The sequence below is a fragment of the Protopterus annectens genome, chromosome 7.part0 (genome assembly GCF_019279795.1).
Source record: "Protopterus annectens isolate FY-2018-M chromosome 7.part0, PAN1.0, whole genome shotgun sequence".
Taxonomy (NCBI): domain Eukaryota; kingdom Metazoa; phylum Chordata; order Ceratodontiformes; family Protopteridae; genus Protopterus; species Protopterus annectens.
The window spans coordinates 271,732,853-271,758,895 of NC_056739.1; the positions used below are offsets into that span (position 1 = coordinate 271,732,853).

Here is a 26,043-nt window from a genome sequence, read left to right on the forward strand (position 1 = left end):
TGGGAGGAGTAGTTGAGGAGAAAGGTAGTCTGAATGAAGAGGTCAAAGCTAGAATCAGAGGGGCTGCAGCCAACTGGCATATAGTATCAGGTGTTGTCTATGACAGAAGAATGCCAAAGAAGCTGAAAAGTAAGGTGTACAAGACAGTGGTGTGACCAGTACTACTGTATTGTACAGAAACCTGGGCAGTAAAGGCAGAACAGTTGAAGAAGCTAGAGGTGATGGAAATGAAGTGCCTGAGAAAAGTGATAGGATGCACACTGTGGGACAGACGAAGAAATGAGGACATAAGAGCAGAAGCCAAAGTAGCTCCAATTGCAGAAAAGATCAAAGAGAACAGATTATGGTGGTTTGGGCATATGTGTAGAAAAGCAGAAGACAATCTGGTGAGGAAGATTTGGGATGGACAGGAAGAAGGTGAGAGGAAGCTAGGACATCCAGCAAAGAGGTGGATGGATTGTGTGAAAGAAGATCTGCGACAGGCATGAGTGTTGAAGAAAGCAGGAGTGTGGCACTGAAATGAGAGAGTTGGTGACATTTAACAAGATACCCCGACCCCATGTAGAAAAATGGGGAAAAAGGGGGATGATGATGATGATGACACAACAAAAGGTAAAAATCATGGCTAAAATCAGGGAGTAAAACTTCCGTAAAAATAAAAAAAAATCTCATTAAATTAAAGAGGCAACTAAGATGGCTAATTAGGTCCAGTAAAGTCAATTTTGATGTTAAGATAGCCTCCCAGGCAAAAGACAACCATAAAGCTTTCTTCAGCTATGTCAGAAAGCTGAAATGCAGCAATTAACAATGTGCTGAACTGGTGCTTAATGATGCCACATTCACTCAACTGGGCGATATAGTAAATCTGTTGGCTGACAAATTCAGTTGCAACTTTACTGTCCATCAACTCAGCCCCAGGCACCCCACAAGAAGTATCCTCAAACATAACCCTTTCAACTATAAATAGATAGCATGTCCTGGCTGTGCTCACTAAGGCCAAGAACACAGCCTCAAGGGGCCATGATAACATCCTGGTATGCTTTCTGAATAGTCTAAAATATGACTTATCAGGACCACTGGAGCCACAATTTAACTATAGTCTCAAAACAGGCTCTTTGCCACAAGACTGGAGGACTGCAGTGGGCATCCCCCTTCATAAGGGTGGACCATCAACAGTTCCCAGACACTACATGCCAATCAGCCTATTTATTTATTTTTTTGAAAACACATTGAAATAATTATCATGGAAATGATCAACAAAGACATAAGAGGCCTCCAGACAATGGATCCCTTCCATTTTGGCTTCATCAAAGTATGGTCATACCTACTGAAGCTTTGAAAAGGTCATCAAGGCAATGAATGGGGGTAAATCGGTGCTTTCTACTTACCTTGATTTGGCTATGGCATTTGACACAATTTCCCACTCGGGCATTGTTAACAAACTTACAGAACTAGGCATAAATGCCTTTATAATGCAATGGATATACAACTGGCTCACAGTTAGGACCCTGTAGGTTAAAATCAGACAGACCATCTCAAGAAAGAGGCCAGTAACCAGGGCTCCAAGTTGATCCCACTCCTCTTTGGCATTTACTTTTCGGAGGTCAAAGCCAATGTCAAAGGCCTTTGGGTAACCAGGTTTGAAGGTGATTGAAAACTTGGAGCAATCATAGAAATCACCCCATGGCACAAACACCCTACAGGAAGGTCTAACAGAGACAAATGACTGGTGCAAAGTCATGGCTTAAAACCTAATGCTAAGAAATGGTTATAGTACCTTTTGGAAGTCAGCCATCCTGGGAAACTATGTCACCAATAAAACATCACTCAGAGTTGACTCACTGGTTAGTGGTGTGGGAGCTCGAGCTCATATATAGATAGTAAGCCAGCCAATGACAGACATGTGCCTGAGGTAGTAAGGAAAATGTTTCTGTGTTGCTCTGCTTATAAGTAAAAGCATTGCATTTAGGTTCTGGAAAGTCATCATGCCACTGTACCAAGCCCTCATCAGACTACTCGTACAGTAGAATGCTCCCTTCATTATGTACCTGACCAGACACATGCAGCATCTGGAATGTCAGCAGAGTTTCTTACAAAAAGAATACAGGGAATACACAGAATGTTCTGGCAGATTGCCTCAAAGCCCCATCTCTCTACTTGACCTTAATACAGACTAGTGAGAGGTGAACTATGTATGACATACAAGGCATACTTACACCCTGCTCTGATGAACCTTTTACACATTAGCAAAACAAACATCATTAGAACTACTAGATCCAAAGTCATAAATTTTGCTTTTGACATAAACAGGACATGTAGAGGCAGATATGTATCCCAGAGAATTCCAATTCTCTGGAGTATGCTCCCCATCCATGTGAAACAAAGTCCCTCCCTAGCCCTATTTAATCATACCTTGGACTCTTGGATGGGAAATCAGAAATTCACCCCTGGTCTAGCACCTGTTTCTGATGGACAGAGGCAGCCGGTAAATCACCCCCTATACAAATGCCTGAAGCATAAAACTTGTGGATCACATTTGGGTTGCCTGGCTGTGTCTGAAGTAACCTTCAATTCATTAGACCTCTGTTCCATCAAACAGGTTCAACTGAAGACATTTTTCATTCACCCTGAGGTTATGCAACCTCACTGGGGTTTTTGTAGTATGCAGGGATACTTGTTCCCCACTTCACCTAAGGTTTTAGTTTCAAACCCATTTAGTGGACTAAGTCTGTTGAGTCAGATTTCAGAAATATTCTTTAAAGCATAAACCTCATTCCATTTAGGTCCTTCCTGTGATGAAGCTTTGGGATTTGTTAGCAAATTACCAAAGGTCAATTGCTTTGAGGTCAGACTGAAGAATCTGATCAACTCAAAGACGTTTGTCCTGTGATCATACAGCATGAAAGGGAAATGTCAAATGGATCAGGAAGGCAATCAGAGCATCAGACCGTGTATTCCAGATGTGTGTGGCCACATATCCTTCTTCAAACACCGCATTGGTTTGTATTGTTGAAACTCTCTGAAGTCCCTAAATATATACGTTATCCTTTCTAATAGTCTTAACATCAATTGTTTAATTCTGAAAAGTCAGATATAGCATACATAAGGCAGCAGTCAGGAGATGATGGACCCTGTCCACTTTTTTGTTTCAAAAGCATACATGATAAATGGTTCTGGGACAAACATTCGTAATATAAGAGGCAGCTATGAGCACACTTGTGCATTAGTTGTAAAGTAATTGAATATTTCATACATTTTTGGCATTATCATGTTCATTGAAATGTCTGTACCTTATGTGGATCAGTAACAAACAAATTACCAGTGAACTCATCTGTCCAGCTAAACCAGCTATATTAATAGTATAAAAATATGGGGTAAATCACATACAGCTAATTTAGGCTATGTGCTCTGCATTAAAAATATTTGAAGCCAAGGAAAAAGAATTGGACTTGCAAGATATATTGACATTAATGTTCGTTACAAATCAGACCTCACTTAAAAAAAATCAACCTGTACAAGGAGAAAGTAGGGAAATTTGACTCATAAATTTGCATCTTGAAGAACCAGCCATCTTATTGTTTACGTCAGTTGCCAAGTAATCCCTCTTTACTTGATCTTCCCTTAACTGCCCACTAAAGAACTCTTCAACATTATTGTACTGGATGTTTTTAAGCAAGTATTAATGTCTGACAGGGTGGGTGTTTTGGGTGAAATAATGGATCACCCAAGGATGTTCTGATCCTTCACATTTTTTATATTTTGGAAGCAAAATATTTCTTTCTCCTAATGTTTGAAAGTTGCTGTAACTTATGTAGTCACTGTTGAGGTATTTTACTTATGTGTCTAATGTTAACACAGACACACATATACAGACTCCTAGATCTACACACACACAGACAAACAAACACACACAAATGCACACAAATTCATCCACAGAGATGCACAGATCTTCCCTGTAATTACAGCTGCTTTTCTTGGCTGAATACACCTCAGATATCTCATTGTTATAAAATGAATGGCAGAGAATTTCATATAGTGCAAGGCAGTGCACGACCATGCCCCTCAACTGTCTGTGATTTTGCCTCCTATTTTTGCTGTGTCCCTTTATTCTCTGGTAAATCACTGAAGATCATAGCTGGTCGATAAAGCCAGACGTTACTGCTTCATGCTTCTTATTGTTTAGGTAGAGCTGTTGATGAAAAGCCTCATGCTGTACTTCTGCCCTGAATTCTCTTTCACTCTCGCTTGCTTGCATGCTCTGTCTCTGTCCCTCACTCTCTCATACACACAGAGACACACACACAAACACACACATAATGGCATTACCTTTTTTTCCTATCTCCCTTTTCCACCTTGTTAACTATGTTTTTTTAAGCCATTCTTAAATGAGTAGAAAGTAAAACGGAAGTCCTTGTAACTGCCCCTGCAGTTACTTTTTCTCTTTGACTTTTTTATTTATTTATTTATTTATTTATTTATTACCTTTTTTATTGTACATTTGTTAAACAGCAAAGCTGCATTTAGTAGACATAAAAAATGGCTGCCATTTGCTTCTGTTTTCAGTACATGTTTCACAGCAGCTTTATATGTTGCTGTGAAGTGACGGACTTTTTTTTTCAGTAGGTGATTACCTGTACGTTAATACTCTGTTGGAGAACATTTGTTATCCAGTAGGGTAACAATAAACCCTTTGCCCAATGTGTAATGGAACTTGTCTATAGGGAATGAATTCCATGGTTGTAGCACATTTTGTTGTCTTCACTGCCACCTGTCAAATCAGCACGCAAATAGGAATTTCAACAATATTGGATTTTAATCAGCCTACCCTATTTATTTATTTACTTACTTGCACTTTTTCTCCAGCAATGTCTATCTTGGAAGCTAATTTTCAGTGCAGTCCCGGTATGAAAAGGAGCAAAGTTTTAAGCAATAAAATAAGCAAACTAAATTCATTATAAAGGCACTCGTACAAAGTAAAAGATATGATAAAAGCAGAAACCTAGATACACCAGTAATGCACTAATTTAGAAGATGTGTATTACAGACAGAAAATTATTACATACTGTAGCTAACCAAGTTACAAGCCTTATGACAACAACAACAGAACATTCAGAGTACTTTCTTATGAAATAATGAGAACAGAATACATTGGAAAGAAGACGGAAATAAGTGAAAGAACCAAACAATGTACAATTTATGGTTGTTTGAATGCCATGCAAGGACATGCTGAACTGGAAATTTACATGTGTATAAAATGAGGGTCTATATTAAAACACTGAACATTCAAAATTTCAAGTGTTTTAATATCGAACTGTTTTCAGCGAACGCTGAAAATGTAGAAGAAACAGAAAACCAAATTTTTTCCTAGGGAAAGAATTTGGTTGTCCGTTTATGTTGCTTTGGTATTTTCAGCTCTGTGGTGAAAAGTTACGGCTCGGGTTTAGGTAAGTGTGCGATTGTGTGGACGTGAGGGTTAGGGCGGTTTAGGTGAGTTAGGGTTAGGGCGCGGGTGAGGTGACTGTGCGATAGTGACAAACCTTAGGGTTAGGATTTGGGTTAAGGTAAGTGGATAGTTAGTGGTGTATGTATAGTTTAGTGTAGCGTTAGGTGTAAGAGTTTAGGTGTATGTGTGTGGATTGCTGTTTGGTGTGTTTGAGTTGTGTGTATGTGTTTTGGAACAGCAAATTTTTTCCCTAGGAAAAAATTTGCTGTTCTGTATGTTCGATGTTTTAAATTTTTGATTAATAGGGTTCGATATTAGAACACTCGAAAGTTTGAAAGTTCAGTGTTCTAATATAGACCCTAAAATGAATATGACTTGACGTTACAGTAGTACAGATTTAGGCAGCTGGGGAATATAGGAGAATAAAGTTGGAGTGTGTTTTTCTGCTTTATTTTTGAATATCTTAAGGTTAGATATAGCTAAGGCTATGAGGAAGCTAATTCCAAAGCTTATTAATGTAAAATGATTTCCACATGTCATGGCAATATTGGAGGAGTGGTCGACTCTATCATAAAATGAGTACCACATATAGTGGCAGTACAGGTGGAATGGTCACTTTATCATAAAATGATTATCACATATAGCAACAGCAGTAGAGGAAGGTCACTTATCATAAAATGATTATCAGATATAGTGACGATAGTGGAGGAACGCTCGCTTGCTGTGTCATAAAATACTTCCATGTTCACAATACAGTGACAACCAGTAAGAAAACCCATACAAACATATTTAAGGATCGGCAAGAATTACTCCTTTTGGGGAAGTTGGTAAATGCTGTGGATTCACTCGTATTTCTCAAATGTGTAGAACTTTGGAGAATGCCCCTGATTTTGGCCTATATTTTTGCCCTTTACCTCATAAAAAATAGATTTTCTGGTTTATCACTAATGATTACTCAGTCAACGATGTCAGCATTGGTTTACTATGATAATTACGAGTACAGGTCAGACAAAAACAGGGATGTCGAACAACAGTTGGACGATTCCCATTTCGTCTAACCCCTCACAAGTGTGAGTATGCAGACTCGCAAATGCCACAGTGCATTCACACACCTATCATCAGCATTATGACTACAGATTGTGGTACAGTGGGGATCGGGAAATTACTCTTTTCTCCACTGTAGTGTGGTTTCGGAGTTAGAATATATTATTTGCAGGGGGGGGGCATAGCCCCCCTGTCAAAAGATAAGATTATGTAGTGTGCAGTAGTGACTTGCTTAACAAATGTCAAAAGTGCGAATTCGGCTATGTTGGTATGTGCACTTTGACATTTTGTCCTAATTGATATGCTGAACTTCGCACATGTGATTTGCAGATGTGGCTGGATTTTGTTGTGAACTTCGACAATATGATATTAAACCATCAGCACTAATATTTACTCTGTCAGTAATGCCAGGAGTAATGATTACTCGGTCAGTAATGACAGGCTTTAAAACTTCATACTACTTATTGCTCAAAAAATGCACGTTGATGCAAAATCTGTTGCTCTACTAAGTTTTCAAAGTGAATTAGAGTAATACTTAAAAGTTGTCCCTGATTTTGGACCTTTGTTTTATAATTATTTTTGGGTTTGTCTAGATGTCTTGATCAAAGAAGTTGAGAGATATGTTTTACCCCAAATATGTACTCTCTAGTGGAGTGATGATACAGTTTAGTACTTGTACCATACTTTTTATATCTATTTAACCACACAGCCTCTATGCTACACCATCAAAAATGAAATATAAGACAACAGCTTGGGAATCATCTGACATTAATGATCTTTTTTTTATATATTTTTGGGCTGACACCCCCATAGTGATCACCAAGCTTCCTTCTTGGACATACAGTGGATGCATTCAAGCCTTCTTTCTAAGGCCATTTCCTCTAGGAGGTGAGAACCAGGTTGTGATAGTGGTGCTGTTGTCTGACTGAAGGTGGGGAGTTTTTGTTTATGCTTCTTATACCTACCCCCAGCAGACTGCATGCTGCATTTATAGCTGCTACCAGACAGTATATGCATGCTGCCACATACGATAAGTTTCATACCCTATCACAGGGTGTGCACAGTAGACTTCTTGCTGTGGATGATGCATACACACTTCTTCTAGTATCATCAGTGCTAAGCCATGACTCTCTCTGTAAGCTGGATCTGCTAGCATTGGCTTGCCACTCTAGTGCCATGCACACTTGTGAAACATGGATCATCTAAGGCACAGTCTCTGTGTCATGAGGCCCTGATGTCAACTGTCTTATGAATGAAAGGGGAGCAGGAGGGAGAAGGTCTTGATGAAATACAGATTGAGAGAACATCATCGACCTATGCCCTTAGCATAGTATTTGGAAAAAATCATCATGTTAGTAGAACAGCAAGAAACTGTACTACCAATCAATCTTATTTATTTATTTAGTTTGTTATGTGAGATAGACTGACTTGACAAAACTCATTTTTATGAAGGCACAACAGAAAAGACAACATCAGCAGTTCTATTTGAACAAGTCAAAGCCTTCAGTACTGTAAAAACTTTCATGTTTCTTAAAAGATGGACTGAAATTGGTATCTTCCCAACTTCACTGCCATGGTAGAAGGTGAGACAGATATGGGTCAGTTGGAGACAAGGAGACTGGACACAGTCGCTCTGCACGGTCCTGTTTTATGATCACATTGTTCAACATTTTTCAGTCCCCTGTGGCAACACTGCTGGCCATTGTTCCACTGCTTGCAGGAAATGTAGCAATTTAATCTCCTGCAGACCCACTAAGTATTGAAAACACTTATTTACAGACAGTTTTAATTACCTATTACAGGTGGCTACAAAAAAATCATTTTCTTGTAAGTCGAGAGAAAAAGGTATTGAGTTGTGACAACAGCATTCTGCACTGAAAAGTATTCAGTAGGAAATACCCATGCCATAAAAGACACTGACATAAAAGCTGTTGCTCTGTTTCGGTGGAATATTGCTCTTGTTTTATTTGTTAGAGGAAACTATGTTTGTATCCTTAGTGCTTTGGTGCACTTCCTCTTCTATCCACTGGTCCTCCTTGTCCTTGGAACATTCATGAAGGGATTTCCCTACTGCAGTGTTATTAGCCACTTTATCCCATATTGTTTAATATGTAAACAAAAAAGCAGAATTAAGGAATTACAATGACAATGGAAATTTTACTTTGCTTAAACTCCACATACTGATGGAAAGATTGGAGAGTTCTCAGTTTATATGGTGATATTTTCCTACAGTTTTAGTTGGGATAGATTTAATAATCAGTTTTGCAGGATCTCTTGAACAAACCTTACAGATGAAATATTCTTTCAAAACAGACTACAGCCTTTTACTATAATCATGCTTATGGTGACCAATGCATCCAGAAAGTGTGTAAGTTAGGCTACGGCAGTAGGCTGAGAGACCAGCTTGGTTTCACCTTGCAACAGATACAGCAAAAGCAAGGTTTTAGTTTTAATTTTTATACTATTTAAGATCACCTTTATTTTCAGTATTTAAAGGTCTGTATTTGCAGCTTTACCTACTGAAAGTGCATACTAGATTCATACTGCATATGCACTGATACAGTGCTCTTACATTCGAGTGCCAGCCACCACTTAACTTTAAGTATCTGATGAAGTTCCGTTTTGTTTGAAAGTAGTTAAAGGAACGAAAGCGCTTATACAGCCTTTCTTGGAACAATCTTGTGTGGCTTTCTTAATTAAGAAGTACTTCTGGTGCCTTGTTTTTATGATTAACTTTAATTGTTTTTAACTGATTGGCAAGGAATAAGGAATGGCAGAATTATTAGTTTAGATCTTTTGACTTTCAGTACTAACTGGCGCCTTTCTTATTGGATTCATTTTTCACTCATACCTTCTGTCTTAACAGCATGGTAGTGCCTGTCTGTAACTGTAAAAGAGGAGTATATGTCTGCTGGTTCACACCCATCCTCTTCCCTTTTTATCAGTTCTTCTGGTCACACAAAAGCAGAGTCACAACAGCACTTTTGAATGTGCCCTCATCTCCCACTTGGACTGTTCTCTGCTGTATCTGAGTAGTGATGGGTGGCAAGGTTTCTCTTGGACAAGAAAGGGCTGCTTTTTGGTTGCTACATCGTACATTTTCATATTCTGAACACACACACACACACACACACACACACACACACACACACACACACGCTCAGAGAAAACATTGATTTAATCTTACACATCAGTCACTAAGCACAAGTTAAAATGTCTAACGTGTGTTACTACTAACGTTATTTTTATTTTTTGAAGATGAAGCTTTTAATATTTTTAGAATCTTTAAGAATCTTACATTTACTTGTTTAGAAGTAAAACAAAAATGCAAAGAAAAGTTACTTGGCTGCTTTTCCTGATGAATATTGTTTCTGAAAAAGAAACCTTTAATAATTTTAAAAGTGCTGTAAAAAATGGTAATTTGATGCTTCATGTTGTCCTTTTACAGTATTCTAACATGTGGCCGAAAGCTTCTGGGACTCTGGCCAGCAACACAAGGCAGTGGTAATGCAGGGTCCAGTACCTCAAACTTTAGCCAGCCTGACAGTGTGATTTTGCAGGTAAGTACAGCTGTACAGGAGTCTGGACACTGAGTGTTCAGTCTGCAATAACTAGAATTCTATTTTTTTTTTTTTTTTTGAAAAACATGCCAGGTCATATCTAACTAAAATCAGTGGTGTATAGTCAGGCACATTCTTTGTACTCAGAATACTTTTTTCTAAAGATCTCTTAGAATTATTCTGAGTTGTGAAAGTATTAGCTTGTTTATAACTGTTTAAAGTAATGCACATGGCATAGATTCCTACACAGCTAATTTAGAGATATTAAAGTTCCTGAAAGAGATTTAGTTTTATTACTGTAGGAGAATCTGCTGAAATGGTTGTTTGCATTTTTAACTGTATCATTTGCATGCGTCTGCATTTGTGAACTTAAGGCGGGTTGATGGGGTGCTACACTGAATCTTTGAATACAGAATAAGGATATCTGGATTTACATATGACTGATATGTATGGGAAATCCTTCCTCATGAAACTTAACACAATGAAAGTATAACCTAGAGGTTTGATAGGTAAACTACAAACCAGATGGGGACTTCAGAATGTGTAGTTTTCATGCAGATGAATTCTTGATTTATGATCAAGGAGTGGTCATTTTACAGTGCAAGTGAGTTTCTTAAAAAATAAGTAGGCCTTCCTGGCTGACAAAGAATAATGTAAAACTCTTGCACAGAATGTTTCATCATTCCATTGTAGCTTACTGTAGTCTCTACATAGATTATATTGTTCACTGTATTTCTAAACCATGCAGGTGGGAAAAGAATTTGATGATGAGTATGGCTTCTTAATGGTTTTGTGGACTGCATGCCCAGTATCTATATATGAACAATTTTTCATACCTATACAGATTGTTTATCTTTGTCCTGCCTGCCTGTGGGTTACTCATATGCAAAATGTAAGGGCCAAAATACTACCGTGGGAATTGTAAGGCTAGGCTACTTAAGATCCTCACAGATCAACAGCCTAGTAGCTTCTTAAGAACCTATGAACTGAGCTTATCCAGTCTGTCTGTCTCCATTCTTTATTTGCATATGATTATGTTTTATACATTTTTGTTGCATTTTGTTGTGTTTTTTCTTTGCATGTGTGAAACTCATTTACTTTAACCCAACAGTTGATGCTGGCAGTCTTTTTGTCTATCAGATGTTTATGCTTTAGTGTGCTTTCATTTGGACTAGTGATGTAACTCATCTTTACTGAAATATGCTACCCTTCTTTACCTTGTTAATGCTCCTGGAATATTTGTACATATATTTCACTCCATCTGTCTTTCTCAGTTCTAAAACATAACTTTTATGGTAGACTGTGTGACGATGTGAGGTAGTGCCAGCTATGCCAAGAGAAAGTAGGGCAGGGGATATGCAACATATGCCAGCATAGCTAGCTGGAGTTTTGTAAAGAATTATATGCCATTTGTATATCAAATTGATTTGTATAGATGCTTGTGTTGAAAATGTATTTGTAAAGCTGCTTGTATTAAAAATATACCAACAGTGGGTCCTGCTAGACAGAAAAGAAATACACCTGTATGTCAGACTGCATTGTAACTGTTGAAATGAATATATTGTAACAGATGATATTGGAAAAGAAGAGGTTAATCTCAGTCCAGCTAACTTTGAAAAATAATTTGAAATTAAATTACCTGCTTTAGGCCATAAAGATTGCATCTTACAGTTCTGATTGCAGCCAAAGAAGAAATGTCTGCGAACACCAGGGCTAGGAATCCTACTGTATTGTCCTCAGAGGTGAACTAGTTGCTACTGTGGAAGGATGGATGCTTTGAAATGGTTTTATAGCTTCCAGATGTTATAACATATCTTAGCAAAGCTCTGTCTGTGTGCATCGTAACACATACATGCGAGATTCTGGTCCAGTTTCTAGTAAAGAGGGTAGTGTGGGAACCAGAGGTCAGATGACCAGATGTACATGATATCAATCAGGAATCCAGTACTGAAATGAAGGTTTCAATACTAGATGAGACAGAAGTCTCAGGGCAGTCTGTTTTTGAAACCTGACAAAGAAGGAAGACCACTCACCCACTTCATGTTGCCTTACTTTAGTAGATAACCAGGTAATAGTAATTATTTAGATCCGTCAGGAGAATATAGTAAGATTAGCTGAGTTCAGTTTTTCGGTATCTGTATGAATCTAGCCATCTATGTTATTTTAATATTTTCTGTGATTTAAACTCTGGTGTTTATTATAAATAGATATTTAGTATTTTCATGTTCTTTTATTATTTATTATTAAATATATTTAAACTTTCCATTGTGACTGGTCTTTTAGAGACTATTTTAACCTTTGAGATTCCTTATATTTGTTTGGTGACACCGTGCCTGCTCCTGTCCAGAGCAGGAACATAACAGACTGCACTGTCTTTTTTACTTTTATTTGAACATTTCCTGCTTTACTTTCCTTCTGTCTGTATGGCATTCAGAAGTGGGAAAAGTATTGCTAGTAAGGCCAGACCTGTGATTTGTATAGTATTATCATCTCTTCTCAATTTCTGATGACCATGTATGCACCTTTCTTAACCAGCTAGCATTTCACTGGCTTATAGCATACTATTTAACTGCCTTTAGGTCTTCCATACATTAAAACTTCTTTCCTTTTTTTTGAACTTGTGATATAGTTCTTCTTCTTTAAGTTTTTGACATTTAACAATTGGCTAAGTTTCTGGTATCATTCTAAGGGGATCCAGTATCTGTCTGTCTGGGATGACATGGTTGACAGACCTCAATGCTTTGCCAGAGATGGCCTCCATCTGTCACCCCTGGGTTTCTGGATACTGGCCAAGGCTCTTGCCACCCCTATAGTGCCTTTTTTAGAAGGTGTTCCAAAGACCAAATTACCACCGTAGCAGCTGCAATCAAATGCAATCTGAAAGTCATGCTGCTCAACGCTAGAAGTCTAAAACTTAAAATGCACTTGCTGGAAGCACTCCTTAAAATGGAGATCATCGACATTTGTGCTGTAGCAGAGACCTGGTTCAAAGCAGCAGAAAGCACCCCTGCACTACCAGGCTTAACTCATTCCACACCTTTCGGCCCCAGAACTTGGGGCTCCAAAGGCGGTGGTGTTTCCATATTCATAAAGGATGCATACACCTCCTGACTGGTAGCCCACCATAACGCATCAGAGATACTTCAAGTGCAGCTAACATTGGGTAAGACAGCAACTCAGGTCGTAGCCTGCTATAGGTCCCCAACCATGTCCTAAGACTCACACTCCATGTTCCTAAGCACCCTGGAGAATATTAGGGTCCAACCTAACACTCTCATACTAGGCAACTTCAACTACCCTCCATTAACTGGAAAAACTACTCCTGTACCAATACACTTGCCCAATGTTTCCTGGAATTCATTAATTCCAATGCCCTGTACCAGCTCAATATTACCCCCACTAGAGCTAGCAACATCCTTGACCTGGTCATTACTAACATGGGCGACCGTTGCTTACACCAGTAGTCAACTCCTCCCTGGTTAGATCTGACCACAAGCTAATCACCTTGGAAATCCACATTCAACCCCCCCCCCCCCCCCACAAAGGTAACCACCATGAAAAACGTCTCTAAAGCTAAGTTTGGGCTCCTAAAAACAGAGGCGGCTAACTTTATGGCACCCATGCAAATGGAGAATAGTCGCATGACTGCCAAATCATGCGCCAATGCACTGTACGAACACGTACACAAATGCATGGATCTCGCCATACCTAATAGAACCAAGACACTCTCCTGCAAAAAAAGGAAGCCAATCTGGTGGTCCCCTGCCATAAACAAACTCTACAACAGAAGGAGGAAACTGATGCGAAATAAGGTATAGTCCCAAGACTATAAAAACTTTATCAGCCTCAACAAAAAGTTGAGATCTCATCAAATCCTCTAAAGCTAGCTATGAAAACAGAATTGCAGCAGATAGTAAAGACAACCACAAGGCCTTCTATAGTTATGTAAACAATCTCCACGGCAATACCCATATTTGCTCTGAGCTGCTGCACAATGGTACCTCCTATACTGAGCCAACAGATATTGCCAGTATACTGGCCGACAGATTCAGTGCCAACTTTACCCTTCCCCCAAGGAACAATCACAATACCAGTAAATTGCCAGGCAGTCAGTATTACTGCTGTATAGGTTAAAACAGCACTGTCCAAGGCCAAGAATACAGCTTCTATGGGACCTGAAAATATGCCTGGCTGTGTTCTACATGAACTACAGGATGGACTGGCACCTCACTTGTGTGCCCTGTTCAATCACAGCCCCTCCTCAGACTTTGTCCCTACCGAATGGTGCACTGCTACAGTCATCCCTCTCCACAAAGGAGTGACTACAGACCCTGGGAACCATCGCCCCATTAGCCTGACGAGTCTGATATGCAGAGTTGTGGAACGCATCATCATGGACCTAATAAACAAGGATATAGGGAATTTTCAAACTGTGGATCCCACACAGTTTGGTTTTGTGAAGGGTAGAACATGCCTGCTCAACATGGTCAGCTTCTTTGAGTCAGTCACCAGAGCTGTGGATGAAAGCAAGGTGGTTCATACAGCCTACCTTGATCTGGCCAATGCCTTTGATACCATTCCCCATTCAGGAATCATAGAAAAACTCACTAAGCTAGGCATCAATCCATATATCACTAGGGTTGCAAACTGGCTCACAGATATAACCCACAGTGTGAAAGTAGCTGACTCCAAGTCAGACTGCTGACCAGTCACGAGTGGAGTCCCACAGGTTTTGGTCATGGGTCCTCTCCTGTTTGGTATCTACTTCTCTGTAGTCCAGACCAACATGAAGGGACTCTGGCTGAAAATGTTTGCAGAAGATTGCAAGTTGGAACTATTATTAACTCCCCAAGTGGTGTTGACATCCTACAGAAAGGCCTCATTGAGACCAACGACTGGTGTCAGAACTGTGGCCTTAAGCTCAATGCCAAAAAATGTGTCGTGATTCCCTTTGGAAAAACCCAGTTCCTATGGATTACTACATCGATGGTAGTCAACTAAACACAGAAGGCATTATAAGAGGTTTGGGAACCTAGGTTAAAAGCAATCTCTCTTTTGACCACCACATTGCCACTGTGGTCAGAAAGTTCTTCTTTGTGGCAAATCTCATTACTAAGGGTTTTGCATCCAGGAAGAAAGATGGCATTGTCTCCCTCTACTCTTCTCTTATTAGACCAATCATCGAGTACAATGCCCCATTTGGCATGTAGCTCACTAGACACATGCAGCAGGAGAGGCTGTAAAAGTACCTCACAAAGAGGATCCTAGGCCTTAAACACTTGTCCTATATGGACAGACTCAAAAAACTCCAACTATTCTCTGTCTCATATCACCTACTTAGAGGCAATCTCTGCTTGACTTACAAAGCCATGTCTGACCTAGCTCTGTTAGAAATGTTACATCTAAAGAAATCCCAATCCCTCTGCACCAGATGCTCCAGAGACCTCAACCTCATTACCACAATCAACAGAACATGCTGGAGGGGCAGGTTCGTAACCCAGAGACTGTCCATGCTATGAAATAGACTTCCCATACGTGTCAAACAGAGCACCTCACTGGCCCTCTTCAAGAGAAATCTTGATGAGTGGATGGGAAATAGAAAATTTACCCTGGGGATCACTCCAGTGGCTCTACTCAACAGAGGCACTGGGAACTAAGGTCGGGTGGCATGGTGCAAGGGTAATCATATGGGCTAAGCTTATAAAGGCCCCAGGTCCATTAGCCTAGTACACACCTATGAACCTAATGGCATTACTTTGGCATTAAGTCTCCACTACCTCAGTTTTTCCAGTTTAACAACATCCCTTCTTATTCTTTTTACCCCAAGGAGTATTCTCCTTAATAATAAAGTTCATTAAAAGTGATACATTACTTTCCATTTAGATGAAGCTATTGTACAGTATAGAGCCAGGTGTGATAGGAATACAGTGTATAGTATAGTGCCAGGAGTGATGTGAAGACATTATACGGTATAGTGCCAGAAGTGATATGAAGACGTTGTACAGTATAGTAGCAGGAGTGATGTGAAGACATTGTACAGTATAGTGCCATGAGTTATATGATGACATTGTACAATGTAGTGCTAAGAGTGCTGTGAAGACATTGTACAGTATTGAGCCAGGCTGTGAAGATGTACAGTATACAGCCAGGAGTGATATGAAGACATTATACAGTATAGAGCCAGGAGTGATATGAAGACACTATATAGTATAGAGCCAGGAGTAATATGAAGACATTATAGAGTATTGTGCCAGGAGTGATGTGAAAACATTGTACAGTATAGAGCCAGGAGTGATATGAAGACATTGTGCAGTATAGTGCCAGGAATGATATCTACACCAAACTCTTGCTGTCCTGTCCACCTTCTTGCTGCTTTTCAGTTACTGCCATCAATTTATCTTCTGTCACACAATCAGGCCCAAGCCTAGCTCACTCCCAGGTAACCGACTCTATCTTCTTTTCAGTTAATGGCAAGCCTTACTGAAAGCAAGGAACATCAAATCCATTGTTGCTTTAGCTCACATCTGTAGTCACCCAACTAAGGAATTCAATGTCCATTCTTTGACACAACTTTGAGTTCATGCAGATTCAGCAGTATCAGCTTTTGGTTAGTAATTCTTCCATAATGTGTTCAAATCAATAATTTTCCCTTCTACTGAAGTGAATCTAAATGATTTCCACAGTGCACACCGCTTCCTCTCATGTCTTTTTGTTTATATAATTAATTTGGCTGGGAGATATTTGCAATGGAGGCCTGGGAAGAAAAACTGCAGACATAGAAGATTTATTGAAAAAAGTCAACAATATATATATATATATATATATATATATATATATATATATATATATATAAGTTTTACACAAAAAAAGAGTGAATGCATTCAGAAATATATAGGAAATATAGAACAGTAAAGAAAACAGGCAGAAGTATTGCCTGTTTCTTAACGATAAACTTCCCACATGATTATAGCTATAGACTCAGAAGTGCCCAAGAGAATAGTCTCACTCTGACATGTTCACCTTATAAAACCATTGCTTTTCCAGACTGGGGCCAGATTCCTGGAACTAGTTACCATCCAATGTTAAAAATCAAGCAACTCTAAAGCTCTTTAAAGCTGCTCTAAAACAACATCTCAAAGAAGAATCCAAATGTCGTTTCTGTCATGACTGTGGTTAAAGTCTTAACATATCATAATATGGCAAGCTACATCTTAGGCTGTGCCTAAGAAAACTCTGTCACTGTAATACATTATGTCCAAGAAACTTTGTCGCAGTAAAATATTCTTTTGATTTGTGTACCATCATTCCAATATGTATTTATTTTAGATATTGTGCAGTACTGACAGGGTGTGTGTTGAATTGTGCTGTCAGATGTCAACAGTTGTCAGTATTGCATCTATTTAGTGTTGTATATAGATATAATAAAGCATACTCTATATTTCTTTTTTTTTTCAAATATTTTTTTTATTTTCCAAATAATATAATGTTTAACAATACAGTCATCAATAAATAAGTATTATAAATCTTTATATACACTATGTACAAGTGACCTGAACAAAGGAGGGAAAAATAATAAAATATATGAAATTAGTAACAAAAATGTATAATATTCAATTAATAAAGTATAAAGTTACACATTAATTATTTAGGGTTAATTTTTAAAGTCTCAAGAGTTAAAATTTGTTTCCCCAAGGATTGTTTGTCTATGTTTTAGGTGAAATTCTCAATTCCTTCACCTTGATTTCTAATGTCACTGTTTCTTCCATCAATCTCAAGAATTCTTCCAGAGTAGGTTCTTGTGAAGACTTCCATTTTCTAGTTATACATTTCCTTGCCACAGCTAGTATGGACCAAAGTAGGTATAGATCTTTTTTATTCATTCCAGTAGTATCATTAACATTTAAGAGGACTAAAGACTTGGTTAAAATAAAGGTATCTGTGAATAAGTAAATAACTTCACATATTAGACTTATCAAATTTGGACTAGTTTTATAAGGAGAATTAATAATTTTACTATTATGATCCTTAACATATGATATTATGCTTTGTAGTATCAACCAATCTGCTGATGGAATGTCATATTTATTCTGAATTTGTTGAATGTCTAATACTACTTGATTCTGTATACAGTGTTGTCAACAAGTAAAGTTTTCCCCCTCCCATCTGGTTAAAATAACATTATGAATTTTATTGAAGAAATTCTTTGTAGAGCTAAAGGGTATTATCAAGTCTAGCCAAATCTTAATATCTGTGTTAGTATATATAAATCTTTTGAATAAATTGTAAATATTATTTATATAATTTAAGTTTGTTGGTTTTGTTATATTATATTGAATATTAACAGTCAATATGTGCCAAATCTTATTATTTTGTTCACTCAATATACAAATTTAGTTATTTTATTTTCATTTAGAAAAATAATGGTGTGCAATGTTTTCCATGTTGAAGAATAATTAGGATCTATCCAATGAATGGTAGTTCTTAATATGGAAGCTTTTATGTATGATTCTAGATCTGGAAGTTTAATTCCACCCATTTTCCAAGATCCAATATGATGTGTATAGGCTATTCTATTTCTTTTTGGATACCAAAGAAAGTTTAATAGAATTTTATTTATTTCTTTCAAGATTTTCTTGTTAGGTACTATAGGAATAGCTTGTGCAATGTAATTAATTTTTGGAAGTATTGCCATTTTTGTTATTTGTAATCTGTCTTCAAATCATAAGAACATTTTATTCCAGCTTACTATTAACATTTTTATTTTATTAATTATGTTGCTATAAGTTGTGGCTAATGTGGATTCCAAATTATCACATAGTGTTATTCCTAAGTATTTTATTATGGGAACTTGTTTTCCTATCACACAATTTGTAGTTAAGGTAAATTCTCTCTTTTTATTCAAATGTTTATAATTAGATTTTCCCTTGTTAAATCTAAGGCCGGAAATATGATAAAACTTTTCCACTATTTCATCTAGTTTTTGTACTGATTTCTCCGAGACAGATAACATGAGTAAAACATCATCAGCAAATAACATAATTTTTGAATTGAGTTGACCATATACATCTATGCCTGATGTATTAGAGTTGTGGCATACTAATGAGGCAAATAGTTAAATTCCTAAGGCAAACAGGATGGGAGACATCGGACATCCCTGCTTTGTACCTTTGGTTATTTCAATAGCCTTCGAGATAAATGGCCCAAGTTTTACATAAGCCAAATTTTTTTATAAATATTCCTTATTAGCATAATAAAATTGGTAGGAAATTCAAACAATTCTAAAGTCTTAAAAAGAAAATCCCAGCTCAATGAATCCAAGGCTTTTTCTATATCCAAAGCTATTATTAGAGCTTCTTGGTTGTTTCTGTTTAGAAAATCTGTGAGTGTTAGAATTCTTTGTATATTGTCATGTGTGTCTTTTATAAATGAATCCTGTTTGATATTCATTTGTGTGTGTCAATGCTTTTTGTTAATTCTACTAACTAATATTGAGATGAAGATTTTATAATCATTGTTAAGTAAAGATATTGGCCTATAAGATTTACACTGTAAAGGGTCTTTGTTTTCTTTTATAATGGGTGTAATTAAAGAGTATCTCCATGAAACTGGAGTTGGGTTTTGTGCTAGAATTTCATTCAAAATTTTGTGAAGCAATGATATTACTGAAGATGGAAATATCTTATACAATTCATTAATTATTCCATCAATTCCTGGTGTTTTATTACTTTTACTTTCCTTGATTTTTTGAGTAATTTCTTTTAGAGATATTTATTTTTGAATGTCTAACTTTAGCTTTTCTGGTGTCGCCTTTACCTTTACTAATTTCAGGTCTAAGTTTGATGTATTAGTTGTATGTGAAGTATCATTATAATGGTCAGAGAAATAATGTTTAAATGCATCTAGTAAATCATTTATATCTAAAACCTTTTTGTTTTTTTTTTCCTTCCATCATGTAAAATACTTGTAATATTATTTTCAATCAATTATTTTAATCTTATTACTAAATTATGCATATGTTTGGTTTATACTGCATAGGAACTAAGTTTTAACCTTTCTAGAGCTATATTAGTTTTGTGAGTTAGGATTTCATTATATCTTTTGTTTAAGTCTTCCAATGCTTTTTATGATTATTTTGTGTGTAAGTAGATGAACTAATAGTGAGAGCTGTAATTTGTTTTTGGATGTTACATAATTCTGATTCCCATTCTTTTAGCTTGTTTTTATACCATGAAAGAATTTTTTCCATTTAGATAGGCTTTCAAGGTATCCCCAAAATTAATTACATTTATTTCAGTAGTGTAGTTTATATCTAAAAAGAATTGTACTTCTGAATCTAACCAAGGTTTAAATTGTTTTAATTTTGTAATGTAAGCTGGAATTCTTGACATAAAAATTAATTTCTTATAATCTGTATATATTTTGAGAATTAATAAATTATGGTCTGAAAAGGGACAAGGGAGTATGGAAAATTTTATTATATTTGAATTTAGCTCTTGAGATATGAAGATCTTATCAATTCTTGTATGTTTCCCAAATCTGTGGTCTTGGTGTGAAAATAATAATGAATTGTTCTCCTTATAACTAAATGTTTCAATTAAATTTAAAATTTCTTCCCATTTTTTAAGTAGCTTCCCTATAGAACTTACACATAAATTTCTTTTGCTTGTGGTCTCTGATTTATCCAATATACAATTAAAGTTGTTGTTGTTGTTGTGTCTTTCAGCTTTTAGTTAGGGGTCGCCACAGTGGAACTCCGCTCCGCTAATGATTGGCAGTAGATTTTTTACGTGCTGGCTTGTCGGGCCTAACGCACAACCTTCAACGAAGGGACGCCCATTCACGCATGTCGCCACACAGAAGATGCTCTAACTGAGAATCGAACGGGCAACGTCTAACTGTGAGGTGACAACGCTACCGCAGCACCACCACCGCAGTCAGGTCCAATATACAATTAAAGTCACCTCCCAAAATCAAATTTCCTTTATATATACTCTAGTTATTAGATCCATGAGTTTTCTTATTGTCCAAACCCAATACCTGGAAACCAATATATATTTACTAATGTCCAGAGTCTATTGTTATATTTTACTATTACTATGGCTAGGAATCCTTCTTTATCTTCATATTTGTAAATGATTTGAGGCATAGTGACATTTTTTTTCCATGAAATTAAAGTTCCCCTAGTCTTTTTCTTATATGAAGAGTGAGATAAGATCATGTATTCATTAGGATTCCCACTGAAAGTATCGTTTGTTTTGAAGTGAGTCTGTTGAAGAAATACTACTTGTACTTTAAAAATTAAAAGCAAAACAAATGCTCCACACAAGCCTCCAAAAAGCCAGTCTATAAATAAAGAAAAACAGGAGGCCAACTCAGCTGACAGCATAAAACGAAATCAGTCACAGTCAAAAAATCCAGCAACGATATAAAACACAGCTTCTTAGACACCAACGAAGTATTAAATTTCCTTTAATGAGTACAGGCAAGCGCTTTCACTATAGAAGGCTTCCTCAGGCCATTAACCCTCCTGTTTTTCTTTATTTATAGACTACTTGTACTTTGTTTAATTTCATATATCTTAATAAATTAGATCTTTTTCTTGGATTGTTTAAACCGTCAGTATTTAACTTTACATCATATTTGTTTTGTATTATATTTTGTAATACCATACCAAATGTAAAATGTGTAACTACCATGTTAATAATTCTCATTGTAGTCAATATTTTAATTTTGGTCAAATAAATTAAAATAGAGTTTAGTTCAGGCCAATAAAAAAAGAAAAAAGAAAAATGCCAAAATTACTTGTATAACAAGAAGTATATACATATTTTTGTAAACCCTCTAATGTACATGAAGTGAAATACACTACCACTCTGCTAGATGAGAAGAAATCTAACAGATTGCCTACCATAACTTCCCTTATGAGAAAAGAAAGAAAAAAAAACTAACCCCTTTCGAGTTCCACTACACCTTTTCTTTTATCTTGGAGATTTAACAATATTAGTTATTATTTTCCTATATAACTATTAATAATGAGTTAACATAATGTATGGGCATAAGTATTGATTTGGTAATACAATTTAATTTTAGATTAGATTAGACTTCTTTTTCAGAATATCATCAAAAGTAGGTGGATTGGACACTCTAAATTGGCCCTAGGTGTGAGTGTGTGCATGTGTGTGCCTTCTGTGGAAGGTTGGGTGCCGGGCTGACAACTCGACAGTGTAAAACTCCACTGCTAATCATGAGCGGACAGTTGATCCGCTGTGGCGACCCCTAACCGGGAAAAAGCCGAAAGAAGAAGATGCACTACTTAAACATTCATAAAGTAAAATCTCATGTATAACACAGTAAATGTTGCATAACATTAGTTCTCTTTAGCATGAGAGTAGTATATATACATATTAATAGTCTCCAATATTCTGATATGACCAATATACTAATGATTGTCAGGTAAACACTCTCCTACATACTAAAAATATATTATAACTGAGTGAAGTAGATTTAGAAATGTATCAATAAGTGAAGATAAATACGGACAAGTCTATTCAGAACACTTGAATCATACTACAAAACTATGTAGTCCATAGAATGAACCCTTAGAGTTATGTTCACTAGAGATGATAATGTAAATATGTTTGAGTGAACAATGCATGTCATAAATCTCTACGTATCAGTCGCATGCTTTCAATTAGAGACAAATGAAAGCATAACCAGATTCAGTTTATTTTATGTCCACCCATGAATGTAGTTGTGACAAAGTAAAAGAAAAAATGAAGAAAGACAACATTAGGCCATAGCAATCACTCATTGATGATGAAACAGAAGCAATTTGCACTGATAAGTGGCCATGTGGGTGAGCAATTTATAAACCTTAATACTAATGCATAGTTATAATATCAATTCATATTATGAGAATATCATCACAGAATGTTGAACAAAATGCTAGTCAGGACAGAGCATTACTGAAGCTGTTCTGCAGAGCCACAGTTCCTTAGAACCTTTATAATAGAGTGTTTATCAAAGACTGTGTCATGCAGCAAGATACAATAGTAGGCAGGCTCCCTTCTTTGTTATTAAATTGTTAAAAGTAATGACACTCTAAAAAATACAAAACCTATAAAGCTGAACAGTGCCTTAAGAAATCACTCCATCTCATATCTGTTTAATTAGTGTTCTACTTGAATTTCTCATCAAGGATTACAATTTACAAATCGGTCTTATTTTACTGCTTGAAGCAGTAGCAAAAGCAGACCATGAAGACATTTTCTCATGGGCCCTTTACTTTAAAGAATTAAACATGAAATTCCAAGGTGAACTCATTTTACCAACCATCTCACTAAGAAACTGATAACCGTATTATTTAAACAGTTGTCAATATTCAGTAAAAATATCAGCTGCATAATAGTCAGCTATACAACTAATGACTGAAGGATTAAAGGTAGTTTATGTTATAAATCCCTGCCTTAACCAGATGTGTAGCATACAGAATATCATTTAGGATTTGCGTTTCTTAGGAACCTATGTCTGTAAATGTGTAATTCAAACAATTCTTGGTAGAATGAATGACATCTAAACTACTTTATTATGCTAATTTATGTGCAATTTTACTATAGGTTTCCCAGTACTTCCCTGTCATCAAGGCAACTCCCACAATACATCAACAAGAACTGGCAAGACTGTCTGAGATGCCAATTTTATGAGTTATAGAACCATGGCTTAAAGTTTTGCTGGGAATAAATCAACTGTTCATCATAGAAAATAAGTACACATGCCCACACATTTTAGTAGTGCAGTTAAACAGCTACTTGCATGTTGGTGTAAGAAGTTTGGCTAATTACCAGCATTTTTGCCACTTTACTGAAAGTTGAACCCCACTTACCAAAGATTAGAAAGCACTAAAGGGTGAGTGGAGTAATCAGTAATTTACTGTCTATTGCATTCACTATTTATTTGGTTGCTACTTAATCAATTCAATTGAACATGTCTAGGCAATGTGAGCAGAGGAAAATACCAACACTGCACAGTACAGGGTTTACATTGTTATCTAATAAAGCAATGTGCACATTATATCAAATAAGCAGGAGTTATAAGTACAAGGTAATAAGTCCCTTTGTGGGTTCTGAAATTAAATTATTTCTGTTACCAGGTTAATGAAGTATTCAGTATAATATGTCTAAAACCTGTCTTAATTTTACTTATTATGTGCACAAAAGTATGTCACAACTGCAGCTGATGGGTGCATCTCACACACATATTTCCTATTTACACTTGCAACGCTGTAACAGATGCTTACAAAACTATCAGACATGTCATTTTACTGGATCACCATAGCATAGTGTATCTTATAGCCTAGGTAGGAATAATTCAGAAGTAATAAGGACTGTTTTACTTCAAGTGTAACAATGTACATGTAATGCTTCTATTACTTTTTCAATTGGATGTTATTCAATGTTACTATAAATTCTTCTTTTTTGTGTTACCTGCATGAAAAAACGCTACTCTGTCACTGATTTCACACTTATTCTTTTTATTTATTTAAAAGAAATCAGGGTTTGTAGATTTTAATAATCCAAAGACCATGTTAAATGAGGTTAAAATATACTGCTTGTGCAACTGATATCACACTACAAGCGTTACCTTAACAACAGACAAGCAGGGGATTCCTTAACTATTTCCACCTTATATATTTCGTAGCAGACAAGGGAAGCTCTAACTAGTGCACTAGGATGTTTCAAATAACAGCATTGTCAGAACCCAGTAAAGGCACTCTGTTTATAGTGACTGTTTTTTCCACATTTAAAAATATGGATATCTATGTTACATTTAAAATGAGAATTTGAAGTGTAGTGAAGTCAGTAAGCCACAGAATCTATGATTAAAAATTTTCATTTCCTATTATGCAACAATGAGGTGAACTAAATATACTAATAATAAAAAGGGAGATGAGAAAAAAACATTTGTGTATATGTTGTCTCTGTTCTTCCTTTACATATAACTAATTATACTAAAGTGAAAGATAACATTTGAATCTGGTTTTCCTCACTGCCTACGAATGAGATGTAACTATATTTTTAGAAGTCACTCTAAGTTATAAAACCATTTAACATTATCAGACACAACCACTAGACTTGTAATGAGTATGTTGAATAAAGTATAAGTTTAAGAAAAAGTATGTCTGAGTGTAATAGGCAATATAATAGATAAAATGCATACATTTTGAGGTAAAGTCCTGAAGTCTATATATTTGTTGATTCTTTGAGAGATTTGGAGACTGTGTAGTTTTAGAATTAGTTCTTTGTTTCTTTTTCCTTACATCAGACCAAGTATTTTTTTCTGGAGATCTTTTCAAGTTGGTGGAAACAGTCCAGTCTATTTCTTCAGGAATTGTGATGATATTATTATTCTTGATGAAGGTAGAAGCTTCTTCAATGTTGTTAAAGGTTCTCAAGTCATTTGAATAGAAAATTCTGATTCTAGCAGGATATATACCATCTGCGCTTTTATTTTATTTTGTTTGAGAAGTTTCACTAATGGCCAAGTTGTTTTCCTTGTTTCTAACACTTTTGCAGAGTAATCAATGCCAAATCTGATCTGACTCTGGTTATATGTTATGGGACTTTTTCTCCAGGCTGTTTTTAAAATGAGCTCTTTATCCAATAAGGACAGGAACTTTACCACCATAATCTATATTTTTGTCATCAAGTTCCTTCTTTGCTATTTGAACACATTTCATGATTGAAAGAGCTCAATAGACTAGATCACCTACCTGGCTATCAAATACTAAATAAAATAAATAAATATATAAATGTATTAACACCCAGTAGGTTACATAGCATATTTCACTGCAACGTTTTGGCTGTAATGGGTGCATACCCACCAGGCAGGGCCCACTGAAGTTGGTTGTAGACATGGACAATAGAGCACATCTTCACAAGGGTGGCTATTGTGGCCAACGTCATCAGTTGTCATGGGTCATGAGGGTTAAGGAATATG

The 26,043-nt window shown here is 36.5% G+C and overlaps 1 protein-coding gene across 1 annotated transcript in view; it reads left to right on the forward strand.

The window, feature by feature from the left end:
• Window positions 1-26,043, forward strand: part of PIK3C2B (phosphatidylinositol-4-phosphate 3-kinase catalytic subunit type 2 beta) — a 1,063,900-nt gene that overhangs the window by 679,738 nt on the left and 358,119 nt on the right. The window contains exon 14 of the mRNA XM_044076750.1: window positions 9,936-10,047. Coding sequence (XP_043932685.1) covers window positions 9,936-10,047 — 112 coding nt within the window. The remainder of the gene's footprint in view (window positions 1-9,935; window positions 10,048-26,043) is intronic.